General features: G+C 46.7%; 1 protein-coding gene across 1 annotated transcript in view; it reads right to left on the bottom strand.

Annotated features, from left to right (window-relative positions):
• CASQ2 (calsequestrin 2) overlaps positions 1–23,506 on the bottom strand; it is a 65,816-nt gene extending 42,310 nt beyond the window's left edge. Inside the window, 3 exon segments of the mRNA XM_021089995.1 lie at positions 226–310; positions 22,977–23,131; positions 23,134–23,506. Coding sequence (XP_020945654.1) covers positions 226–310; positions 22,977–23,131; positions 23,134–23,209 — 316 coding nt within the window. The 5' untranslated portion in view covers positions 23,210–23,506.

Below are 24,589 nucleotides of genomic sequence, written 5' to 3'. Positions count from 1 at the left end.
TCATACTGATTCAAAGATCGAGTAGGTGATTAATGAGAAATCATTCCATTCAGGACCATATTTACTTTTGTGAAACTCTTCTCCAACCCAAGACAAAGGTATTGCTGGATCATTTTATATTTATTGAAAAACAGTCCAGTGAGCATATGAGAAAAAGTGATCCCCCCTTATTTTTTGCAAGACACATTTGTTTCTTTATGATATATCTCAAAAAGTCATTCTTACCCAGTTTCTTGGCAAGCTTGGCTTCTTTCTTGGCATCCACCATCACAAAGCCTATGTCTTTATGTTCCAGGACCTGGGCCACAAGCTGAAGGGAAAGACAAGTGGGAGGGTAAGTGAGTCAAGGGCAGAAAGATGGTAGAAAATGCCAGGGAATATTATTTTGATATGTTGACAAGAAGATTTTCCTCCATACTTCCTGTTACTCTGTGACCAAGTCAAGTAGCAATGTAGGGATTCTGTGCTTTTGCTCCCAAGAGAAGGATGCTTCAGCAGAATTCTGAGAACCAAGGAGAGGAAATGTGAGGACCAGACCTTAGACATGAGCTTCAGAAGACTATATCCATTGTCACACACCCTTCTCTGCCCTAAGGGTAAATAAAATTTGACTTGGGAAAGAGGAGAATCAAAAAGCAAAGAGTACTCAAACCCATAGAAACCCAAAAAGGAGCTGAAGCCCATCTCCTGCCACCAAATGAACTGGGGTGCAGTGGGAACACAAGAGATGCCAGGTAGGCAGAGGGACCTTAGGATAAAGAAGACCTGGGTCCTCAATACCAAGCATAGCCCTCAAGTCCCTTCACCCCATGGGCTTGAGAGGAAGAATGCCCATTGAGTGAATCTGGTAAAAAGATCTGAGATGGCCTCTAAGGTTTTCCTGCTTGCACCTGAGAGGAAGAACTAGCAGAGAACCTGAAGTGGAACCATACTCCAAAGGTGAAGAGGATGGAGCCTCAGGTGGACAGATGGCCGAAGACTCCACTGGTTGGACACCAGCAAAGATGATGTCACTAAGCTCAAGACTGTCAAGGTGTTAAGCTTCCTGAAACTTAGATGTGAGGAAGTAGGGAGATCCTCAATTGACTGGGATCTAATTCTTACCACCTATTAAAATAAGAAATAGCGAGGAGAAGCTACCAGAGAGATAACAAAAAATGTAATTGTAGGTTAACTGCAGTTGTACAAAACTTCCCTAATGGCTCATGATGTTGAACATGTTTTCATGTACTAATTTGCCATCTGTATGTTCTCTTCCATGAAATGCCTGTTCATTGTCTTTTGTCTATTTTCTAAATTTTTTGATAGTTGAATTTTGAGAGCTCTTTAAATATTAGTCCTTTGTTGGGTATGTGATTTACAAATATTTTCTCCCACTTTGTAGCTTATCTTTTTATCCTTCTAATAGGGTCTTTCATAGAACAAAAGTTAAAGTATTTTTAAAAATGGCCACACCCGTGGCATATGGAAGGTCCTGGGGCCAGGGATTGACTCTGCACCGATGCCACACGTGCAGGAATGCCATATCCTTTACCCCACTGCACTGGGCCAGGGATCAAACCTGTGCCTCAACAGTGACCTGAGCTACTGCAGTCAGATTTTTAACCTGCTGTACCATGCTGAGAACTCCCAAATTTTTAAATTTTGAAACAAGTTATATTTGTTAGTTTCTCCACTTATGAATTGTGCTTTTAGTGTTAAGTCTAAGAACTCTTTGCCTAACCCTGTATCCTGAAATTTTTTTGGTAAAAGTTTTATAGTTTTAATTTTACCATCATGATCTTCGTGTCCATGATCTACCTTGAGGGTTGTGTATGTGTGTTTATGTGTTTGTGTTTTAGCTAATGGATGTCCAGATAGACCAGCATTTGTTGAAAGGGCCTCTCTCCTGCTTTTTCACCTTTGCAAAATCAGTTGACATAATTATATGGGTCAATTTCTGCTTTCTCCTTTCTGTCCTTCAATCAGTACCACCTAGTCTTGATGACAGTAGCTCCATCCTGAAGGTGGATAGACTACCTCTTCCTTTGCAATTCTTCTTTTTTGAAATTGCTTTAGTGATTGTAGTTCCATTTATTTCCATCTAAACTTGAGAATAATCTTGTCTTTAGTTACAAAACAATCTTAGTAGGAATTTGATAGACATTGCATTGGATCCTTACATCTATATATTAACTTGGGGATAATTGACATATTTACTATGTTTTCTTCCAGTTCATGAACATGATATGTCTCTTCAAATATTTAAATCTTTGATTTCTTTCATTGGCTTTGTGTGGTTTTTGCATACAAGTCTTGTGCACGTTTTGTTAGAGTTATACCTAAGTATCCAAATTTTTTGAATAATTATAAATAGTATTGTATTTTTAATTTTGGTGTCCATGTATTTATTGTCAGTATATAAATCTATAATTCATTTTTATATGTTTATCTTGTGTCTTGTAACCCTGCTGATAGGAATTTGCCTATTTTTCCTTTAATTCTTTTTTTTCCTTTCATTCTATTGGGTTTTGCGTCACACATTTTGCAGTTATATTCTTTGGTGCATATACCTTTAGGGTTCTTTTATTTTCTTGGTGGTTTGACCCTGGACTTATTTGGCTCTACAACTTGTGCTATAAATCCCTCTACCTTCTCTTCTATGGTTTCTTCTCTCATGTCTGTCTTCATTCCTATGTCTTCCTTCAAGTTTCCCAGCAGCTGTGGCTCCTCTCTTGGATTTTTCACTCCTGCTGTAATTTCTCTGAGGGTTTTCTTTGCTTATTCATTCTTCCCTCCTTGACCTTCTCAGTGCTCCCTTATCTCTTTCTTCCTCTCTGGTTCCTAAGCCTCTAAGGTGAAGGATATTGGGCAGAAGCACAGAGAGCCACTCCGTGGAATGCCTCTAGTGACTGGGGGTGGAGGGGCAGGTAACCAATGCCCCCACCCCCCACCCCTCTGGCACTCTTCTCTTCTTTCTCGGATTTTGGCTGCCACTAGGGAAGGCTTAGGACGAAAGATATCATCACCAATGTTTTTGTTATGACTCATCTTGAGCGTTCCTGTAATGCTTAGACAGACCTGTCTTTCTGCACGGTCACTCGGCTCTAGTCTCTTGCATTCAGTTTATTAGACAAGGTTATTTTTGAATGAATTTCCTGGTTTTCAATGTAAGCCACTCTGTCCTATTTAGTGCAATCAAAATGTTAACTTGAACACTCCCTTTCTATCGTTCACAATTAAGGGTGATGCGATCTGATGGCTTTGCGATATTAATACATTTCACTGCTCCTAGAGCATGAGCCTCTAATAAGAATCACCTGTACACTAGTCAAAGTGGGGCTTCCACTTCTGGGCCTCAGCATCAGAATGTAGAGGAGAGGACTGGGGTGGAGCTCAGGAATGTACCTTTTCGTAAACCACACTACCACACCCCATGATTCTGACACAGCAGATCCTGTACCCCGCTCTGGAAAGCACTGCTACAAATTGTTGCCAGTTCATCCAAAAACAAAATGGCATAATGCTTCCAACTGTGACCCATGGGCCCATGCTCAGCCCTGTTGGCCCCTCCACCTTATGTGTAGGAGAGAAATATTAAAAATAGTAAGAATGCTAGAGATTAACTCTGAGAATTACACAGAATTTAAACTCAGACCTCTCCTAGACATAACGCCATCACATTTTATTGGTTTTTAGGAAGATGCAAATGTGTGCCTTTCCTAGGCTTGTAAAGCATGACCTTCTCGTTCCCTTATTGATTATTTCTGTGTGACATTGGAAGATAGATGAGTAAAAGGTGGTCTCTCAGACACACTCAGTTCTCTTTTTCTGTTTAACTCGGCATAGTCAACGACTGTCCTAGGTACAATGGATAGACAGAGCTGGCTGTCGCAGATGGGCCAGGAACCCGGGCTAGCTGAGGCCTGCCCACCTCCTCCTTGGCACTCTTAGGCACAATCCCTGCAGAGTCTTGTCACTCCCGCCTCCCACCCTGATTAGGCCCAAAGCCTGCCCACTTGAGCTGTGTCATCACTTCCATCAGCCCTAGCAAGCACCCTTCTTGGGCCTCAGCCAAGGGTGACCAGGGCTGGCAGCCACCCAAGAGAGAGCAGTGAGACAGGGTTCAGGAGGAAAGGCTGTGGTGAAAGACTGGGGCCTTCTGGGCTGACTCCTAGCATGACCAGTTCCCCCAGGACTGGGAGCCCCTGCTGGGCTGATGGGGTGGACCAGACATTGTTTGCCTCCCCCACTTGACCTGATCTGCATCTTCGCTCTGGTCCTAGATTTCCAGCTCACATTTTCCTTTCTCTGCTCTCCTACACCCCTGTCTCACTGAGCTCTCTCAGGTTGCTGCCAGCCTGGCCTTGGCTGCAAAGCCCAACTCCAGACTCATCTTTCACTCCAGCATCCTTTCTGTGAATTCCAGTAGCCCATTAGAGGGACACAGTGCTCTGGCACCTATTTTGCAATCATTAGAGTTCTATATTATACATCTTTCCTCCCTAAGGAGAAAAAGCCCATTTCATGCTTCTTTTTTGTCTCCTATAGTTCCTTGGAGATACTCAGCATACTTTGGGTAAATGGATGGACTGACCCAAGTACTTCATTAGTTTAAGAGACTTTTGAGCCAAAGGGAGAAGAGGCAATTGTCATAAATGACAGTAATTAAAAATTACAGATATGAGGAGGAGGAAAGCAGAGTCAATATATCTTTCAAGTTCCCGGAAATCTAGAATACTCTTTTCAGATTAGCCTCCAATTTTCTCTTATTGACTTATAATCTTTCCCCTGCTGGTTTTGTTTGTTTGGATGGTTGGTTGGTTACTTCTCGGAGGGTCTTGCCTCTTTTCAATTCTAGAGTAGAGGGTTGTCTCTTATCAGCAGTTATGTGGAGCCCCTAGGAATTAGTTTATTCTTTCCGGAAACATTAGGATATGCTCGGACCATTACTGATTTTGTTGAGTACAAAAATGATTTTATCTAAAAAATTATATTAAATAATATGTATAACTCAATAGTAAAAAAAGTGGATATTTATAGTATGCTCTTTCTCTTTTTTAATACTGTATTATCTAGGCATTTATCGTATCATTGTTACCTTTGTAATGAGGGGGTCAAAGCAGATCTCATCTTCAAGTGAATTAATGATCCAAGGATAGTATGTGCTGGTGGTCAAGAGTGTATGGATTGACATCAGAAACCTGGGTTCCTGACTTGGTCTAAGAGCTATGGCTCTGCTGTAAAATATGCACAATGTCAATATCTACTCATAAGACAATTTTGATGAAGATTAAATGAAATAATGCAGGTAAAGTTCTTGACAAAGTTTTTGGCATCCAATAAGTGCTAATAAATGCTATATTTTCTTCTTACTATTATGATAGCTGGATAGGGTTCTGAGCCTTGTGGCAATTCAAAAATACGAAAGCCCAATATACTGGGATGGAAAAAGACAATAACTGTTAATTGAAGGCCTACTGTAATCAAGGTTCCAGGCTAAGCAAAAGTATGTAAGACACATTCCAGAGCCAAGGACCTTGTGATTTCATTAAGGAGGAAGCTAATGAAAAATGCATGGTAGGTACTAAAGGACTCGGACAGAAGGGCTGTAGAGACAGAGAGAAAGCTTGTGGGCAGGAGGTCAGATCATACAGAGCTTATCAGCAGGCTCTACTAAGGAGTGTGATTTAACTTGTATGCACGCAGGATGAAATCCCAGATCGCTAACCCAGCCAACCAGGTCCTGCACGGTTTGGCCCATCTGCCTCTCCAGCCTCATCTGAGGCCACTCTGCCTCTTAACACACTCTCTTTAGTTCCTCCAAACAGCAAGCTCTTTCCCATATCAGGAGGTCTTTACACAGCATCTCCTCATTCAGCTGTGCTCCCAAAGCCTAGGCAGAGACAGGGCTGCAGTTGCCTTCAGGGACACCTGTTCTATGCACACAAAGACACTCAGCATGCTCTGCTTCTGTGCAGGCCCTTCCCTCTTTCTAGAAGATCCTTCCCTCCATTCATTGCCAACTCCTGTCTACTCTTGAGGTTGAGGTTACACATAAAGGTCAGGCATTTCCTGACTCCCCATCTGCCCTGGGCGCCCTTTCTACAGGTTCCAAAGTGCCCTGTGCTTTCCCGTCACAAGCCTTTCTCAGGTTGTAAGTACACATCCACGTATACGACCATTTGTCTATCAGTTACCCATGTGAGGGCCTGTAAGTTCCACGTCCCTGTCTGTTTTTCTCTACATACCATCTTGAGCACTGACTATAGTACCTAAGCAGAAGACAGCTCAAAAAAAAAAAAAAGTTAGGGGAGGCCAGCTAGACCTTGAAAGAGGAGCAGTGTCTTGAGGGACAGAGGAGAGCAGCAAGGGCATCCCAGGAAGAAAAAATGGCATAAATAGGTGCAGGATGAATGACTATAAGAGAAGGGTTTGCCATCCGGGAACAGAGGCCTCTTTAGAGGAGCTGAAAGGAGTAGTGTGTTTAAGGCATATCAGAAAATGAGTGTGAGGAGTTCCCACCGTGCTGAGGTGTGTTAAAGATCTGACTGCATTGGCCTGAGGCACTGCTGAGGCACTGCTTCAATCTTTGGCTCAGTGCAGTGGATTAAGGATCCAGCATTGCCACAGCTCTGGTGTAGGTCACAGCTGCAACTCAGATTCAATCCCTGGCCTAGGAATTTTCATATGCCGTGTGTGTGACCATACAAAAAAAAAAAAAAAGAAAAGAAAAAAAGTAAAGAAAAAGAGTGTGAAGGACTTTGAACATTCAAGCTGGCAGTTCCAGTTGGGAGACCTTTGAGTAGGAAAACAATATGGCTAATCTGAGTTTGGGGAGAGCTGATCTGAGGGGTAGGCCAGACAGAAAGGAAAGTGGAAAAGAAGGTGACCAATTGGGAGGCTGATGCCGCAGTATGAGTGGGAGGTCACTGGTCTTCAGCTAAGGCAGTAGATGAAGGAACTTATGAGGTGACATCATAGGTTGAGAAACAGTCAGACCTTCGAACAATGTCATGACTTTGGAGAGCCATGGGGTAGGGGAAGGGCTAAGGAGAGGAGGAGGCAAGATGCTTCTGGGCCTCCCAGCCTGGGAACAGAGGTGTCAGGAGGGCAAGCCAGAACCAGGAGTGAGCGCCTCAGCTTGGATTTAGATGCAAAGAGTTCATGGCAATGGAAATGCAGCCAAGAGCCAGAGGTGCCAACCTAGAGCTTGGGGAAGTGGTCCCCAAGGCACTGTGCAAGGTGAGGGCGTGAGGAGAGTGTACGAGAAAACCCCAGGGTCAGGGACGGGCTGCTCGAGGAGGCCCGAAAAGGAGGCTGCCTGGAGGCAGAGAGGACTGGGGGGGAACATACTGTCATGACTCCAACGTCACGAGAAGGGAGAAGCTTGAGAACCAGCATGTGGTCGGTTCAAATATTTCAGGGAGTCACGGAGGTGGGACCACTGTGAGGTCTCTCCTTTCAAGATGGTAAGTCACGAGTGACCTTCAGAGAGGAGCTGGGACAGAAGCCAAAGCCCCGAGAGTGAGGCCAATGAGTGGGGCAGCAGGGACATGCTAGAGCAGGTGTGGGTCACTTGGTCAGGAAGTTTGCCATGAAAGGAGGGGGAGCCTAACAGCAGCCTTGGGAGCATGTTCCCTGGGCTGCGTGACAGTCCCTGGGCCTCGGAGGACAGCGCACACTATCTGTCTGTGTATGGTCTCCAAGTCCCGTCCCTCTGTAGGACTTGTCAGCCCTAATCTGGAGGGATAAGAAGAAGGCTGCATTTGTACCACTTCTCAAGAATGGTATTCATGGAGGAGAAAGACTAAGTTGCTTCAGGGTCGGGGGCAGGTGCGGATGGCAGAAAGGGAGGGCTTACTTACCAAGAGCTGAGAGGGGGTGACTTTTGCAGGGTCAAGAATCCGAAAAAAATCAAGGGCTGAGGAGCCGGGGCGGGGGGGGGGGGAAATGTCACGGATCATTGCTCCAAGTGAATGTCCCTTGGGCTGGTCATTAAAACTACCCTGGCTGCAATCCTGCCTTCTCCACAGAAGCCAGGAGCCAAATGGCTCTTTTCACCCACTGTCCCTGATACCATTTGGCCACATGTCAAACAGCTCAACCACTGTGCGTGTCCTCCCCTGGAACCGAAGAGCTGACGTTCATCTCCGGTAATCTCCTGTCACTTTCCGCCGCCCTCAGATGAGGCCTGGGCTATGTATAGCTGGGGGCTTGGCACATGATGTGTCCACACAGGAGGCAGGCAAGGGAATGGAATGGAACAGCTATTTTATGAGATTCAAGTGAACACTGGGGCCTCCAGGGGCTGGATTAGGTGGCCTCTGAAAAACCCTTGAGGGAAAGGGTTGATTGTTTTTATTGGCACTTTGGGGCCATCACCTTGGCCAAAGCCAAGGAGGAGACTCGGAGGTCAACGCTGTGTGTTCTTTCCATTCGGCCACTTTAAGAGACAGTATAACAAAAATAGCCTCTATTGGGTATTTACTAGATTTAAGATACTGCTCCAACACCTTCCATGAATTATCCTATTGAATCTCCACACAACCCATGTAAAATAGGAGTTTTGAGATGAGGAAATAGAGGCACAGAGAGGTTAACCAACTTGCCCAGAGCCACACAGCTGTGACTCCAACCCTGACACTCTGGCTCCAGCGCCTAAGCTCTCATCCATTACATCCCACCCCCTTCACCTGGGCCTCGGAGGGACCTGGTCCAAATCCGGGCTCTGCTGCAGCTATGAGACTCTGGGCAGGTCACACTTCTCTGATCTCAATTTTCTAATCTGAAAAAAAAAAATGAGATCTAATTCCTGCGGAGAAACACGTATACACGTGCTTATGAATACTTGTATATTCACTGCAGGGGAACCCCGTTATACTAAGCTGATGGTTCTAGAACCCGAGCCTGAGTCAGCATTACCTGGAGGGAAGCCTTGTACAAATGCAGGTTGCTGGGTCCAGCCCAGTATTTCTAATTCAGCAGGCCTAGGATGGGACCCAAGAACCTGCATATCTGACACCATCTCAGGAGATGCTCACGCTGCTGGTCTCAGGCCCACACACTGGAACCATCCACTCCAGAACCATCTCACACATAAAGCACAGGCTCACTGGGCAGCATTTTTTGATGTCCCAAATGACTGAATGAGGGAGGCTTTTCCTGGAAGCCAGGTTTTTCTGTTTTTTCATACTAAAAATACTGTTTCAATGTTGTTGTTGTTATTTGTTTTGGGGGGGTTGGGGTTTTTTTGTTTTTGTTTTTTGGTCTTTTTTAGAGCCCACACCATAAGGAAGTTTCCAGGCTAGGGGTCAGATCAGGGCTGCAGCTGCCGGGCTATACCACAGTGACATGGGATCCCAGCCCACATTTAGGACCCACATTTAGCTCATGACAATGCCGGATCCTTAACCCACTGAGTGAGGCCAGGGATCGAACCCGAATTCTATCCTCATGGATACTAGTTGAGCTCGTTACCACTAAGCCATGACCAGGACTCCGCAATGGGATTTTTGAAAAAATGGATTTGAGTGACCTGGAACTAGACCATGACTTTTCCAGTTTTTCTCAGCAGCGTTCTGTCTCCAAGAGCTTGTGAAAATGCAGTCTGGCAGCCCAAATGCTGATGCCCTCTGACAGCCCCCTCCCAGGCCCTGGAAAGCGTCCCACAAAGTACCTACCACACTCCTGCAGCCAGGGAGAGCTCATCCCTCCCTCCCCTCCTTCTTGCCTTCTTCCCTCCCTCCCTCTCTTCTTTTCTTTCTTTCTTTGGCTGCACCTGCAACATGTGGAAGTTCCCAGGCCAGGGATCGAACCTGCGCCACAGCAGAGACACACCACATCCTTAACCTGCTGTACTGCAAGGGAACTCTGAGACCATCCCATTTCTTTCCTTCTCTTTTTTTTTTTTTTTGTCTGTACCTGCAGCATTTAGAATTTCCTGGGCCAGGGATTGAACCTGAGCTGCAGCTGGGACCCAAGCCACAGCAGTGACGATGCCAGATCCTTAACCCCCTGAACCACAGAGAACTCTGAGATCATCTATTCTAACTAACTGTCCCATAGGTTGGTGCACCTCATTAAAAAAAAAAACAAGCAGAGGGAAGAAGGAAGGGCTGCAGCTGATGGAGATCCTTTCGAAATGTGCAGTGCGGCAGTCAGGGTTCTGCCTGTCTCTCCCACAGCACACATTAAAAGGCAGAAGAGAAACCTTGGCTGAACTTTACGAAATGTCTGACGAGTGTTTCTTCTGATAACATCTGCTAATGACAACAAATACCGCAGAGAACTAGTCTGAGAGCTGGCGTTTTCGACGTGCCTTCACATACACGATAAATTCAAAACCGGTCCATTCCTGAGCCCCAGACCTGGGTCACTCGCTTTACACCCAGCCCTCTGTTCTTTTTTTTTCCCCCCTCTGTTCTCTTTAGAGGAACCTTGGGACGAGGGGATTGCGGTATTTTCTGCAAAGGAAGGGGCTCGGCCTTGAGGAGCTCAGCCGCCTGCCTGTGGTCTGGCCAGTGCAAGGACTCAGCCCCAGGGGTCTCACGCCTAAGTGTGCACTTCCCAGGTGGCCGGGCCATCGTGTGCGCTGCTGTTTGTGGCTTGTGTTCACTTGTCCCTTTGGGTTCGGGAAATGCTGTCAGTTTCTTCATAAGGAAGCCGTGTGTGGGGTCAGGCTAAGCAATGGCTTGGGGTGCTGAGCTGGGGCTGTGTAAGGGAGGCAGGTGAGCGTGGGAGGGGGTGCCTGCTGGCCCATCTCCCTGCCCCTGCACACAACAGATGGCGAGGAGAGGCCTGCCTGGCTTGGGGGGCCGGGCAGCAGGCGGGCACTCCTGGAACAGGCTCCCTGGGCACTGAGAAGCGGCTCTGGTCTGCCCAGCCCATCGCACTGCAAGATGGCACACTGGCCCTTTTCCTGCATGTCTGTCCAAACAAAAACAGCTTATCTGGATAAAACCACATCCAGTCAATGGAAGAAAGGACCTCAGAGGCTTCGTTGTACAGACGCAGTACTTTGTGGAGACTTTTTTAATGGAACTTGTCCTTTTTTTTTTTTTTTTCTTTTTGAAACAAGTCCTATTTTTATGTATTTTTTTTTTTAACTGAAGTATAGTTGATTCACAATGTTGTGTTAGTTTAGGTGTGCGGCACACTGATTTAGTTATGCGTGTGTGTTTGTGTGTGTGTGTGTGTATTCTTTTCCAGATTCTTTGGAATAAGTGATTTTAGATGCTAAGGCTGAGCTGATAATTATATGGAAATACTCTAGTCCAACCAGTGAAGCTCAGACTGCCAGAGAGTAGGGCCACTGCTTCTAAAGAAAAATCTTGTGATTCTGAAACAGATTTATTTTTATTTTACTGCTGTACACTACAATAGTCCTTACCATAGTTTTAGCATAGTGGCTTTCGTGGTCTCTCCTATCTCTCTTTAAAAATTAACTTTTGGGAGTTCCCGTCATGGTGCAGCAGAAACAAATCTGACTAGGAACCATGAGGTTGCCGGTTTGATCCCTGGCCTCACTCAGTGGGCTAAGGATCCAGCGTTGCCATGAGCTGTGGTGTAGGTCGCAGACACAGCTCAGATCTGGCATTGCTGTGGCTCTGGCATAGGCTGGCAGCTTCAGCTCTGATTCGACCCCTAGCCTGAGAACCTCCATAGGCCGCGGGTGTGGCCCTCAAGAAAAGACAAAAGACAAATTAAAATTAAAATTAACTTTTGGAGGAGGTCTAACTTGGGAATACAAAGACTACATGTCCTATTTGGGCTCAAGTATTTTTGAGGGCTTTTGGGGGTGGGAGTAGGGAGAAGAGATGGTTCTGATGGTGGAAAAACTTCTGAGTCAACAGTTTACTTGCCATTTTGTAAAAATCTCTGTTTCCTTATTAATATGGAAGAAAGACTTGAACTATAATTGGCTCCATCCATAGCATTTGTCTTTTCACCGTCTCACCCCAGTCTCTCGTTTTATTACTGAGGAGTGCCAGCAAACATGCATCAAATAGTTCAGTGGCGCACGGGCTCCAAGGAGAAGTGTGATTTAAATGTGAGCCTGAGTGTCCATCTTCTGAGAGCAGTTGGCTCTACGTGGGGACTTATTCTCAAAGCCAAACCAAAATAAGCCTGACCTCATCTGGGTTGCCAGAGAGTGGCAGGTGCAGGTCTGGAGAATGCCATCTTTGGGCAGTGAGCAGTTGGAAGAAATACCTGAATCCTGTGTGTGTTGCTATTCTCTGCCCAGTGTTCCCACATCATCCCATCTGTAGATTCACTTGACTCCAGAAGCTTCATTTTGCCGCCTTCTCTTGGGGTTTGGAAATGCAACCACTGGGACATGTGCCAGTGCTAAATGGGTTTGAAGGCAGTGTCAGCCTTACCAGGCCCGGAGTTTTATGCCCATGCTGGGTATGTATTTTGGACTGAGAGTCCCATGTTTAAAACAATGTTTTTTATTCATATCCCAGCAGGATTAAGGAAGGATAACAAATAGTTCCCTGAATCTGACAGATTCAGTTTAATTTTTCACAGTTCCCATCAGTTCTTATGGAAAAATTGATTTAATTTAAACAAGATATCAAGGAGAAACACATTTCCAATATAGACAATGTATCTATAATTCCTTGTCCTTTTCTTTTCTCGACATTCATCCACCCAACAAACACTTACTAAACTCCACGTATGTGCTAAGCATTAGTCCCTTTACTCACACTGGTCTCTTTGGTTTAACACTTAGTCCAGCTGTGAAGTTAAACATTGCTCAAGTGTGGGTGAAAATCCAGAATTCACACCAGAGGCCCTTGTCCTTTAATAAACTTACAAGCAGGAAGCAAGCGGCTCAGCTGTTCCTTGGTATAATGGAAGGAACCCGATCCAAATAGATGTGCGTTCAAATCCTGCTTCATGCTCTGCACTTGATAGCTTTATGACTTTGGGCAATTTCTACTCAACTCTATGGAAACATTTCTTTGTGCATAATGTAAGACTATGTTGTAAGGACTCAACAGAATGACATATGTAAAGTACCCACACTGGACATGTTTTATGGTAAGTTCATAGTAAGTGCTCTTTCCCCATTCCTCCTCCCTATTGATTTAGCATTCATTCAACAAACATTGCTGAGAGCCCACTGTGAGTCAGACACTGACCTAGATACTGGGGGACGGCAATGAAGGGAACAAAGTCTTTGCCTCCAAGGGGTTTACACACAAGGGGCTGAGCAGTGTCGGACAGTATGCAATATGCCAACCACGTGCTGGGGAGGAAAAGAGAGTAAAGTGGAAGGAATAAGGGGATGCTCATGGTGTGACTTGTACAGCTGGTCAGGGAGATCATGTCTTTCATAAGGTGGCGCAGACCTAAAGGAAGTGAGTTCTTATCATCGACACCAGAAGAACGACTCCTTAGTTAACAGGGACCATGTCAGCTGCATTTTCTAAGTCAGTGCATGAACATGTGACAGATAAATGAAAGATTCTCTCCTTGGGTGTTCAGAAGACTTAGTTCCACATTCTAAAATACTTACCAGTCTGCTCTAGGAACTTTCCCATGATTTCCAGTTAAATATGCTAATATCTTAGTGTCCCATATTCCTATACCCCCAGGGTTCTCAGATGTGTCATCTCTTGTGAAGAAAAGGGCAGTGTGACATGGTGGCCAGACAGATTCTTTTCCTCTCTTTCTGAATATATCCTGGACCCTTACCTAAGATTCCTTACAAAGGCACCTTCTGATTTGGCCCTGAAATTCCACTGGAGGCCTCTCAAGCTTCCTCCCCTTCTAAGGAGGTCCCAAGTATCAATCACTGCTGAGTGAGGGCCCCAGGGAGAAGGCTGGGAGGCCCTGCTGAGTCCCAGAGCAGACCCGAATCTGCAGCCCCCAAACCAACTTCACATCCCAGCAGTTCCCCAACTCTGAGGCATGGGGAACAGGTCAATTGTCATTCAGGAGGGTCAACAAACCAAAGGTCAAGCAGGTGCACCTGATTCTGGTCACCTGGAAAATGTCTCCAACCCAAGAGACCAGCATAGCGCTTTGCAGACCTTAACTTGCCTCTGAATGACCTCATGATCCTGTTTAAACAGAACACGCGCCCAGGTGATACCAGTGCCGCTGAAGTGGTCTGGGGTCCACATTTTGAGCATCAGGCCTCGAGGGGTCCACAAACGTGGCTGCACATCAGAATCGCCCAGGGAGATTTTAAAAGCTGTAGCACTCGAATATCGTCCCGTATCCTGCTCCCCCCTCCCATGACCAATTACATCAGTGTCTAGGGGGATAAGACTCAGGATAGGTATTTTCTTAAAATGCCTCAGGTGACTCCCACGTGCAGCCAAGGTTGAGAACTACTGCAACTGGCCAAGAACGTGGGCCGCCTCTCCAGTGAACAGGTGAAGGGAATTAGCATTCGATAAGCACCAGCTGTAGTGCAGGCACTCTGCTTTCTACACAGATTAATTTCCTAAATAGTCACCAACATCATAAAGTAATAACACCTGACACTTGGAGAGCTGCTGTTCTTACAAGAAATTTGTATTCCCCTGCTTTCATTTAATTCACTTACTTCACGGAGGTAGAAAGCACACAGTTGATTTTTTGAGGTGAGTGAAATGCATGCATATTTGTGACTCGCCCGGGATCAGATAGTGAGTAGAAGAAGGGAAGTTCCGTTCCCCTGACCTGCAGCGGTCTGCTTTCCCCAAGCTCTGCGACCTCATCTGACGCAGGATACACGAGGCTGGCCGAGCACAAGAGTCATGTCAGTGACACTGGGCACATGGCAGGGTCTGAAGAGGCTTCAGTCACCCCACCAAAGATAGTCTCACTGACACACACACATCGATTAGGAGACTGAGACCTGAGTAGAGAAGGGCACTCCATCTGTCCGAGGCCTTGGCAGACAGAGCGGTGGCATTAAGACACTTAGCAGGTGGCAGCAGAACCCAGAGGCCTCAATGGAGGACTGGGATTCTGGTTCTGCCACAGATGATGGACGCAGCCCCTTCCTCCCCTCTCGGGTCTAATGGGCAACGTGTGCTGCAATCACCATTTAAAAAAAATTTTTTCCCCCTTTTAGGGCCTCACCCATGGCATATGGAGGTCCCCAGGCTAGGCGTCTAATCAGAGCTGTAGCTGCCAGCCTACATCACAGCCACAGGAACACCAGATCCGAGCCGTGTCTGCAACGTACACCACAGCTCACAGCAACGCTGGATCCTTAACCCACTGAGCGAGGCCAGGGATTGAACCCGCAACCTCATGGCTCCTAGTTGGATTCGTTCATCACTGAGCCATGATGGGAACTCCAGAACTTTTTTTTTTTTTTTTTTGGTATCATCTAAAAATTATTGAGAAACAACCGGCTCCCCAGCACTGGAAAACTGGGCTATAATAATGACTCTTCCTGCTAGCAGACAGATCATTTCCAATAGTTTTTAGGTAGTAATCTTGCCATTTAATATCCAAGCAGGCTTGGGAGAGAACCTCTGGGCAGGTCGTGTGTGGGGCGGCAGCAGCTTTCTTGTGGTGAGCTAAATGGGACCTCTTCAAGCAGGAAAAGCAAAAGGTCCCACAGAGGGGACCCTGGGCGTCCCGAGAAACTATAGGAACAGCTGGTCAACCTGGAGGGCCACTCCCAGGATGACGTGGCTAGTTCTGTGCCAGGACCCAAGGTTGCCCGCCAGTCCCAGGGACTAGTCCATCCTAAACAAATGAGCCGATTTTTACTGTTCATAGCATGAAAAGCACTGCGTATCCAGCATCCATTCAGTGACTCATCCATTCATTCATTCATTCATGCTAGGTTTACTGAGTGTCTGCTAAGAGCAATGGATATTTGATGAATGACTATTTCTTTTTAGGGATTCACAATAAGTATTTTCCTGTTCTAAAACATTCACTAACTTGCCTGAGACACTCCCCCATAGGGTCTCCTCATCTAGTCCGTGTCCATTGTTCACAGGTTGTGTATTTATCACTCCCACTGGATGCACACACAGTGCGCGGCCTCAGCTGGAGGTGAATGTGATCCCGAGAGCCCGGAGGTTCCAACTCTGAGGGGCGCACACGCCCCCTTTCTCCTTTCCTTCCAGAGCTGCTTACGGGGTCATGAAATTCAAGCATGAAGCTTGCCAGGGAAAACTTGATCTTTTCCTTCCTCCTTCCTCAGTTGGAATGTTGGTTTCCTGGAGGGGCAGTGGTGCCAAGGAAAGGAGATGGGCTTTGGACGCGGGGATAAGACCAACCTGTGCAGAGGTGGGAGGGGAAGACGAGGAAGAGGATGGTTCCCCACCCCTGGCCTAGGTGTTCGGGGGGATGATGACACCAAGTCCAGTGAGCGCAGAAACTCACAGTGTGGATGCCGTCTGCACAGCCAGCGCAGGCTCCTTCTGACACCAGGGCATCCTCTGCCACATCATCATTTGTGTTTTTGACTTCTAAACCATTTGGTTTTTTGTCTTTGTCCATATGAACTTGATTCCATCTTTTTTTTTCACTCCCCCTCTTACCAAATTTGCTTTGAATTTAGTTGCCCTCAGGAGGCTTCCAATTTAGGGAGGAGAACGCCAACATATGTCTCCAAGGAGAGAAAGAGTGAGTTCGAAGGAGGCTGAAGGAAACGGAGGAATTTCTCAACGGGCGGGAGGCTGCAGCATGAGTGAAAACGTGGAAGGGGCCTCATTTAAGAACTGGTGTGGGAGTTCCCGTTGTGGCTCAGTGGTTAACAAATCCGACTAGGAACCATGAGGTTGCAGGTTCGATCCCTGGCCTTGCTCAGTGGGTTAAGGATCTGGCGTTGCTGTGAGCTGTGGTGCAGGTCATAGACGTGGCTCGGATCCATTGTTGCTGTGGCTCTGGTGTAGGCCGGCAGCTACAGCTCTGATTTGACCCCTAGCCTGGGAACCTCCATATGCTGCGGGTGCAGCCCTAAAAAGACCACAACAAAACAAAACAAAACAAAAAACACCGGTGTGGATGAGGTGGTTGAATGTATCAGACTCAGGCTCCGCGAAGCCCTGGCCATCAGAGGGAGCGGGTCTGTGGTCAGGAAAAGCCACTCCACCTCTCTGGGCGTAGCTGGCTGTGAATAAGCAACAGGGTATCCCATCACCGGTCCTAAGGTCTCTGAAAGTGGCCCTGGGGTCCTCAGTCTCTAAAAGGGCGGGGTTCGACTGGGCCGTATCCAAAATCTCCACTGAAAGGGGGTGCAGGCTAAAAGGATCCAGCATTTGTCCAATACCTTCTGTGTGCTGGAAGCTGAGGTCTGGCTGTGCCACCTCACGGAATTCTCCTACCAGCACTGTCATCTCCACGTCACCTGAATGCAGAGACTTCTTTGGGAATGGAACCCAGGTCTCTCTGATTTGGAAGCCCGTGTTAGAGCACACCATTTCAACCCCAGAGGGACTGGTGATGTTGGAGGGCTTTCTCTGGCAATATTTATAGAACACGGTGGGTGCAGCGCTTGCACTGCCGTTTCAGGAGGAAGGTGGAGGCAGGCACAAAGGAGCCAGGAGGAATCAGATTCATTGCTCAGATCCTCCTCTTGTGTCTGAGTCCTGCAGGGCTAACAGGACTTGACCCCTGGGGTATGACTCACTTTGGTGATTTGGCTGAAGCTGGAGGAAACAGCACACAAAGTTGCAACTCCCCTTATAATCTCAGTTGACACTTCAATAGAAAAAAATGAGGAAAAGTCATAGGAAAATGAGAAAAATGTAAATGGAAAATAATTGTATGGCCTTAACCAGGGCACATAGAAGTTCCTGGGCCAGGGATTGAATCCAAGCTGCAGCTGTGACCTACAGCACAGGTCAGGGATCGAACCCACATCTCCACAGCAAACCAAGTGGCTGCTGTCAGGTTCTTAACCCACTGTGCCACGGGGAAATCCTAAATAATTTTATGAAAAAAATTCAATCTAGCTGGAAATCAAAGAATGTTCACTTAAACAACAATACAACTATAAATAGACAAAAAAATGTTAAACCCTGGAATTGTGTCAGTATCCAAAAATAGAGAAATTATTTTTAAAATATGTGTGATCATACAGTGGAATACTATACCAGCATTAACATTATGTGAGTCAAGAATATAAAACTTTTTAGTGACATAGGAAGCCTCACAATATTCTTAAATGGAAAAAGCGGGAAACAAAACTGTAAAAATGGTACAAACCTAACTGGAAAATGTGTATTTATGAATAGAAAAAAATACTGGAAAAAAATGTATTTATTTTGGAGTGGCAGTTCTTTTTTTAAATTTTTTAAAATTATAGTTGATTTACAATGTGCCAATTTCTGCTGTACAGCAAAGTGACCCAGTCATACCTCTATATACATTCTTTTTCTCATAGTATTTCCATCATGGTCTCTCCCAAGAGATTGGATGTAGTTCCCTGTGCTGTGCAGTAGGACCGCAATGCCCATCCATTCTAAATGTAATAGCTTATATCTACTAACCCCAAATTCCCAGTCCCCCCTACCCCTTAGCAAGCACAAGTCTGTTCTCTGTGTCTGTGAGTCTGTTTCTCTTTTGTAGGTAGGCTCATTTGTGCCATATTTTAGATTCCACATATAAGTGATATCATATGGTATTTGTATTTCTCTTTCTGACTTACTTCACTTAGTATGAGAGGAAGTAACAGCTGTTGGCTAATCAGCTTGCATCTATGTTGCTGCAAATGGCATTATTTCCTTCTTTTTTCTGGCTGAGTAGTATTCCATTGTGTATATGTATGGGTGGTAGTTCTTATTGACTACTTTTCCTTTTTTCCACATAGTCTAATGTTTCTAAATGAGTGTGTGCTGTTTTGTGGATGAAGGGCTCAACCAAGAATCAGGATTACCAGTTGTGTGAATCACATCCCTATAAGGCCACATCAGTGACATGAGGGGATCAGAACAATCTAGTGGGTTCTCAAGGCTCTTTTGAGCTCTAACATTTTATGCATTCATTCAACAAGCATTTACAAAGCATCTGCACAGAATTCTGTACAATGTGCAAACCCCGAGGCCCCCTCAGCCAAAACAGAAAGCAAAGTTTGAGTCTGGTGCATCCCGGTGACATATTTGGGAGTCCTTTTTCTGCCTAAGCTTCTAGTGGCTTCACATTCTTCTCTTTCTCCTCTTCCCCTTATCAAACCTACTCTCACATAGAACACAAGCTCGACCCGATGGAGGTATAAATGATTGGCAGCATCTTAACAGATGACCTCTGCCAGAGGGGTGGACTAGGGAGGGGTAAAATCTTTACCCAAAGGAATAAGGCCCTTGTGGCCAAAGTTTAGAAGAAGCTAGCGGGGTTGGAAAAGAGTTCTCAGAGCTGTCAGAATCTTAGCTCTTGGGGTTCCAGCCCCTGCCAGGGCTTGTGTGCCTAGTAAATTCTACTCACTTTCACAAACCAGTTCTTTCTCATCGCCCCTTCTGCATCCTTCCCAGAGAGCGGGAGCTCCCTCTGTCCTCTGCACTCCCAGAGGACCTCTCGTTGCCCTACTGTCACAGTGACCCCATCGCATGGTGGCTTTTCATTTGGATTTCATTGTAATTTCCACCTTAGGCCGTGAGCCACCCGAGCGCCTCATGTTCCCTGTATCCACAGCAGGCACCCCAAGGCCCACTGTGGAGTGACAGCTGTGTGACTGATGGATGGATTTTTATCAGAATGGGATGGCCTTTATGTGACGAGTTATGAATTTCTAATTCCTAATCATCTAGCCCCTAAAAATGCTCAAGGTCTTTCAACCTGGGCATGGCAGTTCATCATTGGAGAGGGAGATTAATTTAATCAGCATGTGTAAAATGAACTACAACAGAATAGAAAAGAACAACAAAATGGAAGACAAAGAATTTTTTTCCCCAAGAATTCCCCAAATAATATATGTTGTGCTGTGAAACTTTTGTTTCACTTCTGTGCTGATCTGTGTATACTCGGTCATGGTGAGGTGTGACTAAAAGCAGGGGAAGCCACCTTCCTAAACTTTTTTTTTTTTTTGCTTTTTAGGGCTGCACCCAAGGTATATGGGGGTTCCCAGGTTAGGGGTCGAATGGGAGCTACAGCTGCTGGCCTATGCCACAGCCACAGCAACGCAGGGTCCAAGCCTCATCTGTGACCTACATCACAGCTCACGGCAACACCAGATCCTTAACCCGCTGAGCGTGGCCAAAGATCAAGCCAAATCACCTTCCTAAACTATTCAGATGACAGGAGCCCAGCTCTACTGTGCTGTCTGCCCAGGGCTGAGTTTTCACTGCCTCCTAGACATCCACTGGGCACTGCCTCCTCCCCTCCTTCTATACCAAACGGACATAACCCTGTAACTGGCAGAATATTTTCCTTAGTGTAGGTTTGAGACCAGAGAATTAAGAAGACAATAGCGGTTTTTTGACCAGGAACAAAACGTAGAGGCTCTCATCCACCCTCCCATCACTCACGGGATTCCGGAACCATTTTTGTTCTGGATTCTGTGGAACAGCCTGCTGCTGACCGTATCTCTGCAAAGCCCCCCACCTCGACCCTCATGGAGGGAACCCAATGGCCGAGGTTGGGATGTTTGCAGGAGCAGTGGCCCAGGGTCTGTGCTTCTCAGCCTTGTGAGTGGTACAGCTGCATCACCAGGCCAGCCCACAGGCTGAGTGCTCTATTTAAGGAAGATTCTGGAAACCCTCTTGAACAGGGTATCAGCAGTCCTTGTACCTTGTCTCATTCGATGCGAGCAGTAACGCCGTGTAGGGGCCAAGGCTGCTTTCACCTGCACTAGTCAAGTGACCTTGGCCTCCCTGTGCCTCAGTGTCCCCTTCTATAAAATGGGGAGAGTAACTGTACCTAATTTAGAGAGATACTGTAAGGATCAAACCAGCTACCACATGCAAAGCACTTAGAACAATCTCTGCACACAGCAAGCATTCAATAAATGGTAACTATTATTATTTAATCATCTCATAAGCCTGTATGATAGTTATTATTTTTTCCAGACTTAAAAGGAGGTGCAGCGAAATTAAGGAACTTGCCCTCTGTCGTGTATCTGGAAGAGGCAAAGCCAGAACATAAAGCCCGATCTCCTGACTCCAAGTTCTGTGATCTCTTTCCTACAGTGACTGAGCAGCCTAGCGGGCATCACACTGTCGCCTGTGCTGAACTTCCACCTTGTCAGTCTCTGCTGGGTGCTCTGGGATCAAAGGTGCCTGGAGCGATGGTGAACCCAGGGCAGAGCCCCTTCTCAGGATTTTGATTGGGAATAAGAATTCTCTCTGAGGGAGATAGATTCTTGGGGAGTTGTGTGTGTGTGTGTGGTGTGTGTGTGTGTGTGTGTGTGTGTGTATTACTCTGACAGTGAACCAGAAATGGGGGTCAGTGCTTGCACTGGCATTCTCTTCGAGTTCTAGGCTAAGTGGACACTGATGAGCATACATGGTAGAACCTTATGCCTTTGATTAACTTTTCATAAAAAGGTCTATAATTGGGCAGGGCAGTTTGCAATGGAGTTGATAACGTGATTGAGGGTTTCATGGGCAGAACAGCAGCTGTGCTGTATGTCCTGGTTTTTCCAGCCTGCAATTTTCCGTATATATAGTACAAAGACCTAGTAACTGTCTCTGCTTCCTCTTCGCTTATAACCCCCAGAGGGAACTGAGCTTCAACATTCAGGCCTCAGGATGGAGCCTGAGGAAAAAGATGATGGCAGTGGAGAGATTTTAAAAAATACTAAGTTTTTTGTCCATCAGAGCTCTCTGTAATGCCCACACTGCTGTATATAAATCCTCTGAAAAGAGGTGTGTGTATGACGATCAGGAGACACAGGATTCTGCTCTGCAGTGCTTTTTATTTTTTTATTTTTTGGCATGCAGAAGTTCCGAACCCAAGCCACAGCAGTGACAATGCCAAATCCTTAACCTCTAGCCCACCAGGGAGCGCCTTCGATGCTTTTCAAATTATCAAGAACATTTTGATGGGTTTGCGATGGCATTCCTGGATTTTGTTACAGTCAATTTTTTGAGAATTAAAATCCCCATGGTTTTATATGGTAATTCTGTTCATCAAAATATTTGATGGTAACGTTATGTTGCTTATTTCTCCATAAAACTGGAAAAAAAGAAAGAAAAGGGGCATTTGATTAAGCTGAGCTTTCTGGCTGTGCTGGTTAATAAATTGCTGTAATTCTCCAACAGTCCTTCTCATAGATTTGTGTCTGGGCTGAGCTGGGCATGGGAACGATAAGGGATCTTGGTGCCTACTAGAATTCTTGGCACTGACAGGTGCTCCTGAGTGTAAGCGATCTGAAACTGTCCAGGAGGAGCCACAGGAGGAGTCCCTGGGGCACTCACGCAGGATTAGAGAACAAGCCACAGTGCCAGGTTTATAGCCAGGCCATGCCATGCAGACAGAATAAGAATGGCTGCAGCATCTTCCCTGAGCTCACACCAAGAACTTTCTTAGAAAAAAAAAAAAAATCCCTGTTAGTGAAGGTACAGTTCAAATCTTCCCACATCTACCCTGTGTGACATTGACCGAAACTGAGTCACAGGAGAGGAGCATGGCTTCCTGATATTCCTCATCTGACGGTGAGAGAGGCAAGGTCAAATGCCTCCTGCTTCCCCAGGAGGTGGGAAGACTTACAGGAGCAAAGAGTAAGGACTTAGCACGGCAGAACAAACCCCACGCATGACCCCGAATGTCATCTCAGGTGGGCTTTTAAACTAAAGCTTTACCATTCTCTTAGAAAAGGAGTAGCTGGCACTCTTGCCCTTGAGAAATCCAGAGGCCCCTCTGAGGACAGACGTCACATCTTCGCAGACTGTGCATCACGCGACCCATTCAGCTAAGAGTCTGAACCCACCCCTGGTTTTCACACATCGCCGCTTTGCAACAAGATCTTCAGATGTGCATGCGACCGAAAGGGGGGCAAGACTTCAGGAGAGATCCTTGGCGCCCCGCATCCCAACCACTGGCCGCCTCCCGCCCACGGGGACCCCGTGCTCCGCGCCCCCCCAACTCACCTCCAGCACAATTTCTTTCAGCTGGAACTGCTTCTGCGAGACTTTATCCGAAGTCACCGGCTCGTGGTAGTAGAGGCAGAGCAAGTCGTATTTCTTCAAAACCTGCTTGAAGTTCTTCTCGGTCAGACTGACCACGCGGTCCTTGCCGTCATAGGTGGGAAGTTCAGCCCCTCCTCCGCCCCGCAGGAGGACAGCAGGTAGACCCCCAGCACAAGCAGGTGCGTTCTCTTCATCTGGGCAAAGTGTTGCTCTTCTTCCCCCGAAACACTGCGTGCAGGAGAGAGGACCTGAGAGCCCTTGGGAGCAGAGAAGCCACTGCGGTCTCTCTCCTCGGCCCTGCCTGGGTCGGAGAACCCCGCCCCGGTCACCTCCTCCGGCGGAGAAGTGTAATTGTGGGCTCAGGAGGAGCGAGCGCAGGCTCTCACACATGCGTGCGGAGCAAGAGCCAGGCTGGACCGCCAAGCCCCAGATACCTCGCATAGCTCTGCCCAGCCCCGGGCTCATCAGGAACTCCATTTTTAGGATGCAGTTGTTTCAGGCTAAAAATAAATCAGGCAATGAATAAAAAAGTTAGATATGGCACCGCTGAGGGATTCGCTGATAGAGTTTGTCAGGCTGATGGAGAGGGAGGAGGCGGGAGGCAGGCAGGGTGCCCATAAAACGAGGAGGCCGGGAAGGTCAGAGGAGAGAAATGAACTCAGAGGGAGGAGGGGAAAGGGAGGGGAGGGAGAGATGGGACTGAGGGACCAGGAAGCTGTGCAGAGGCTTGGGTGTACAGGGGCCACTCAGATGCTACTGAATCAGTGCATTACCGCAGGGAGCTATCTCAGCCTGTCCTGGCCTGGCAGGCTGCTCATCCCCTACCCCTCACTGCTGACATGGGGATCAGACGGACCCCCAGGTGGACTTGACATTCTGCCCCTGCCTTTCCCTGGCTGGCTGCTGTGCCGTCACTGGGCAAGGGCTACAGGGACACCCTTTCTCCATGGGAAGAGCTCCAGAGGCCCCAGCCCACCCGGGGTCACCATTCTTCTCCTTCCACCCCTGCCCATAGCTGAACACCGCTGACACCAGTTCCTGTGCCCAGCTTAAAATTAAATGAAAAGTCAGCAGTCTTGCTCAGAAACCCCCTTCAGTTTTGCGCTCTTACCCCTGCATCTGTCTTGTCTTAACATTAGCACCCAATGTACCATTTTTACCCCTTTCCTCTTCATTAGAGACAGACTGCTGTAGAGCGTCCAGAAGTTGGACAGATCTGAGTTCAAATCTAGGCTTTGCCTCGTAGCAGCTGAATGGACATTGGAGCGTCACCCCCTCTCTTTGATTCTCAGGTCCCCCCATCTGTGTAAAATGGGGATAATTACAACTATATTGTGAGGTTTGGAACAGAGATGGAAAAGCGTGGTGCAAAGCAGTTACCAAACGCGGCCGCTATTATGGTTACTTCATTCTTCTTGGAGATGGTGGAACAGGGGTTATTATACTTACTTGTCAGTTTCTAATAGTGAGGGTTTGCAAACTCTTTTCTATGCATTTTCTTCTTGAATCCAGCAGACAATCAGGGCACATGTGATTAGGGTTCATTGCATGGGGGGTTCAGCACCTCATCAGAG

The sequence above is a fragment of the Sus scrofa genome, chromosome 4 (genome assembly GCF_000003025.6).
Source record: "Sus scrofa isolate TJ Tabasco breed Duroc chromosome 4, Sscrofa11.1, whole genome shotgun sequence".
Lineage (NCBI taxonomy): Eukaryota > Metazoa > Chordata > Mammalia > Artiodactyla > Suidae > Sus > Sus scrofa.
This window is presented reverse-complemented; position numbering and strand designations above follow the sequence as displayed.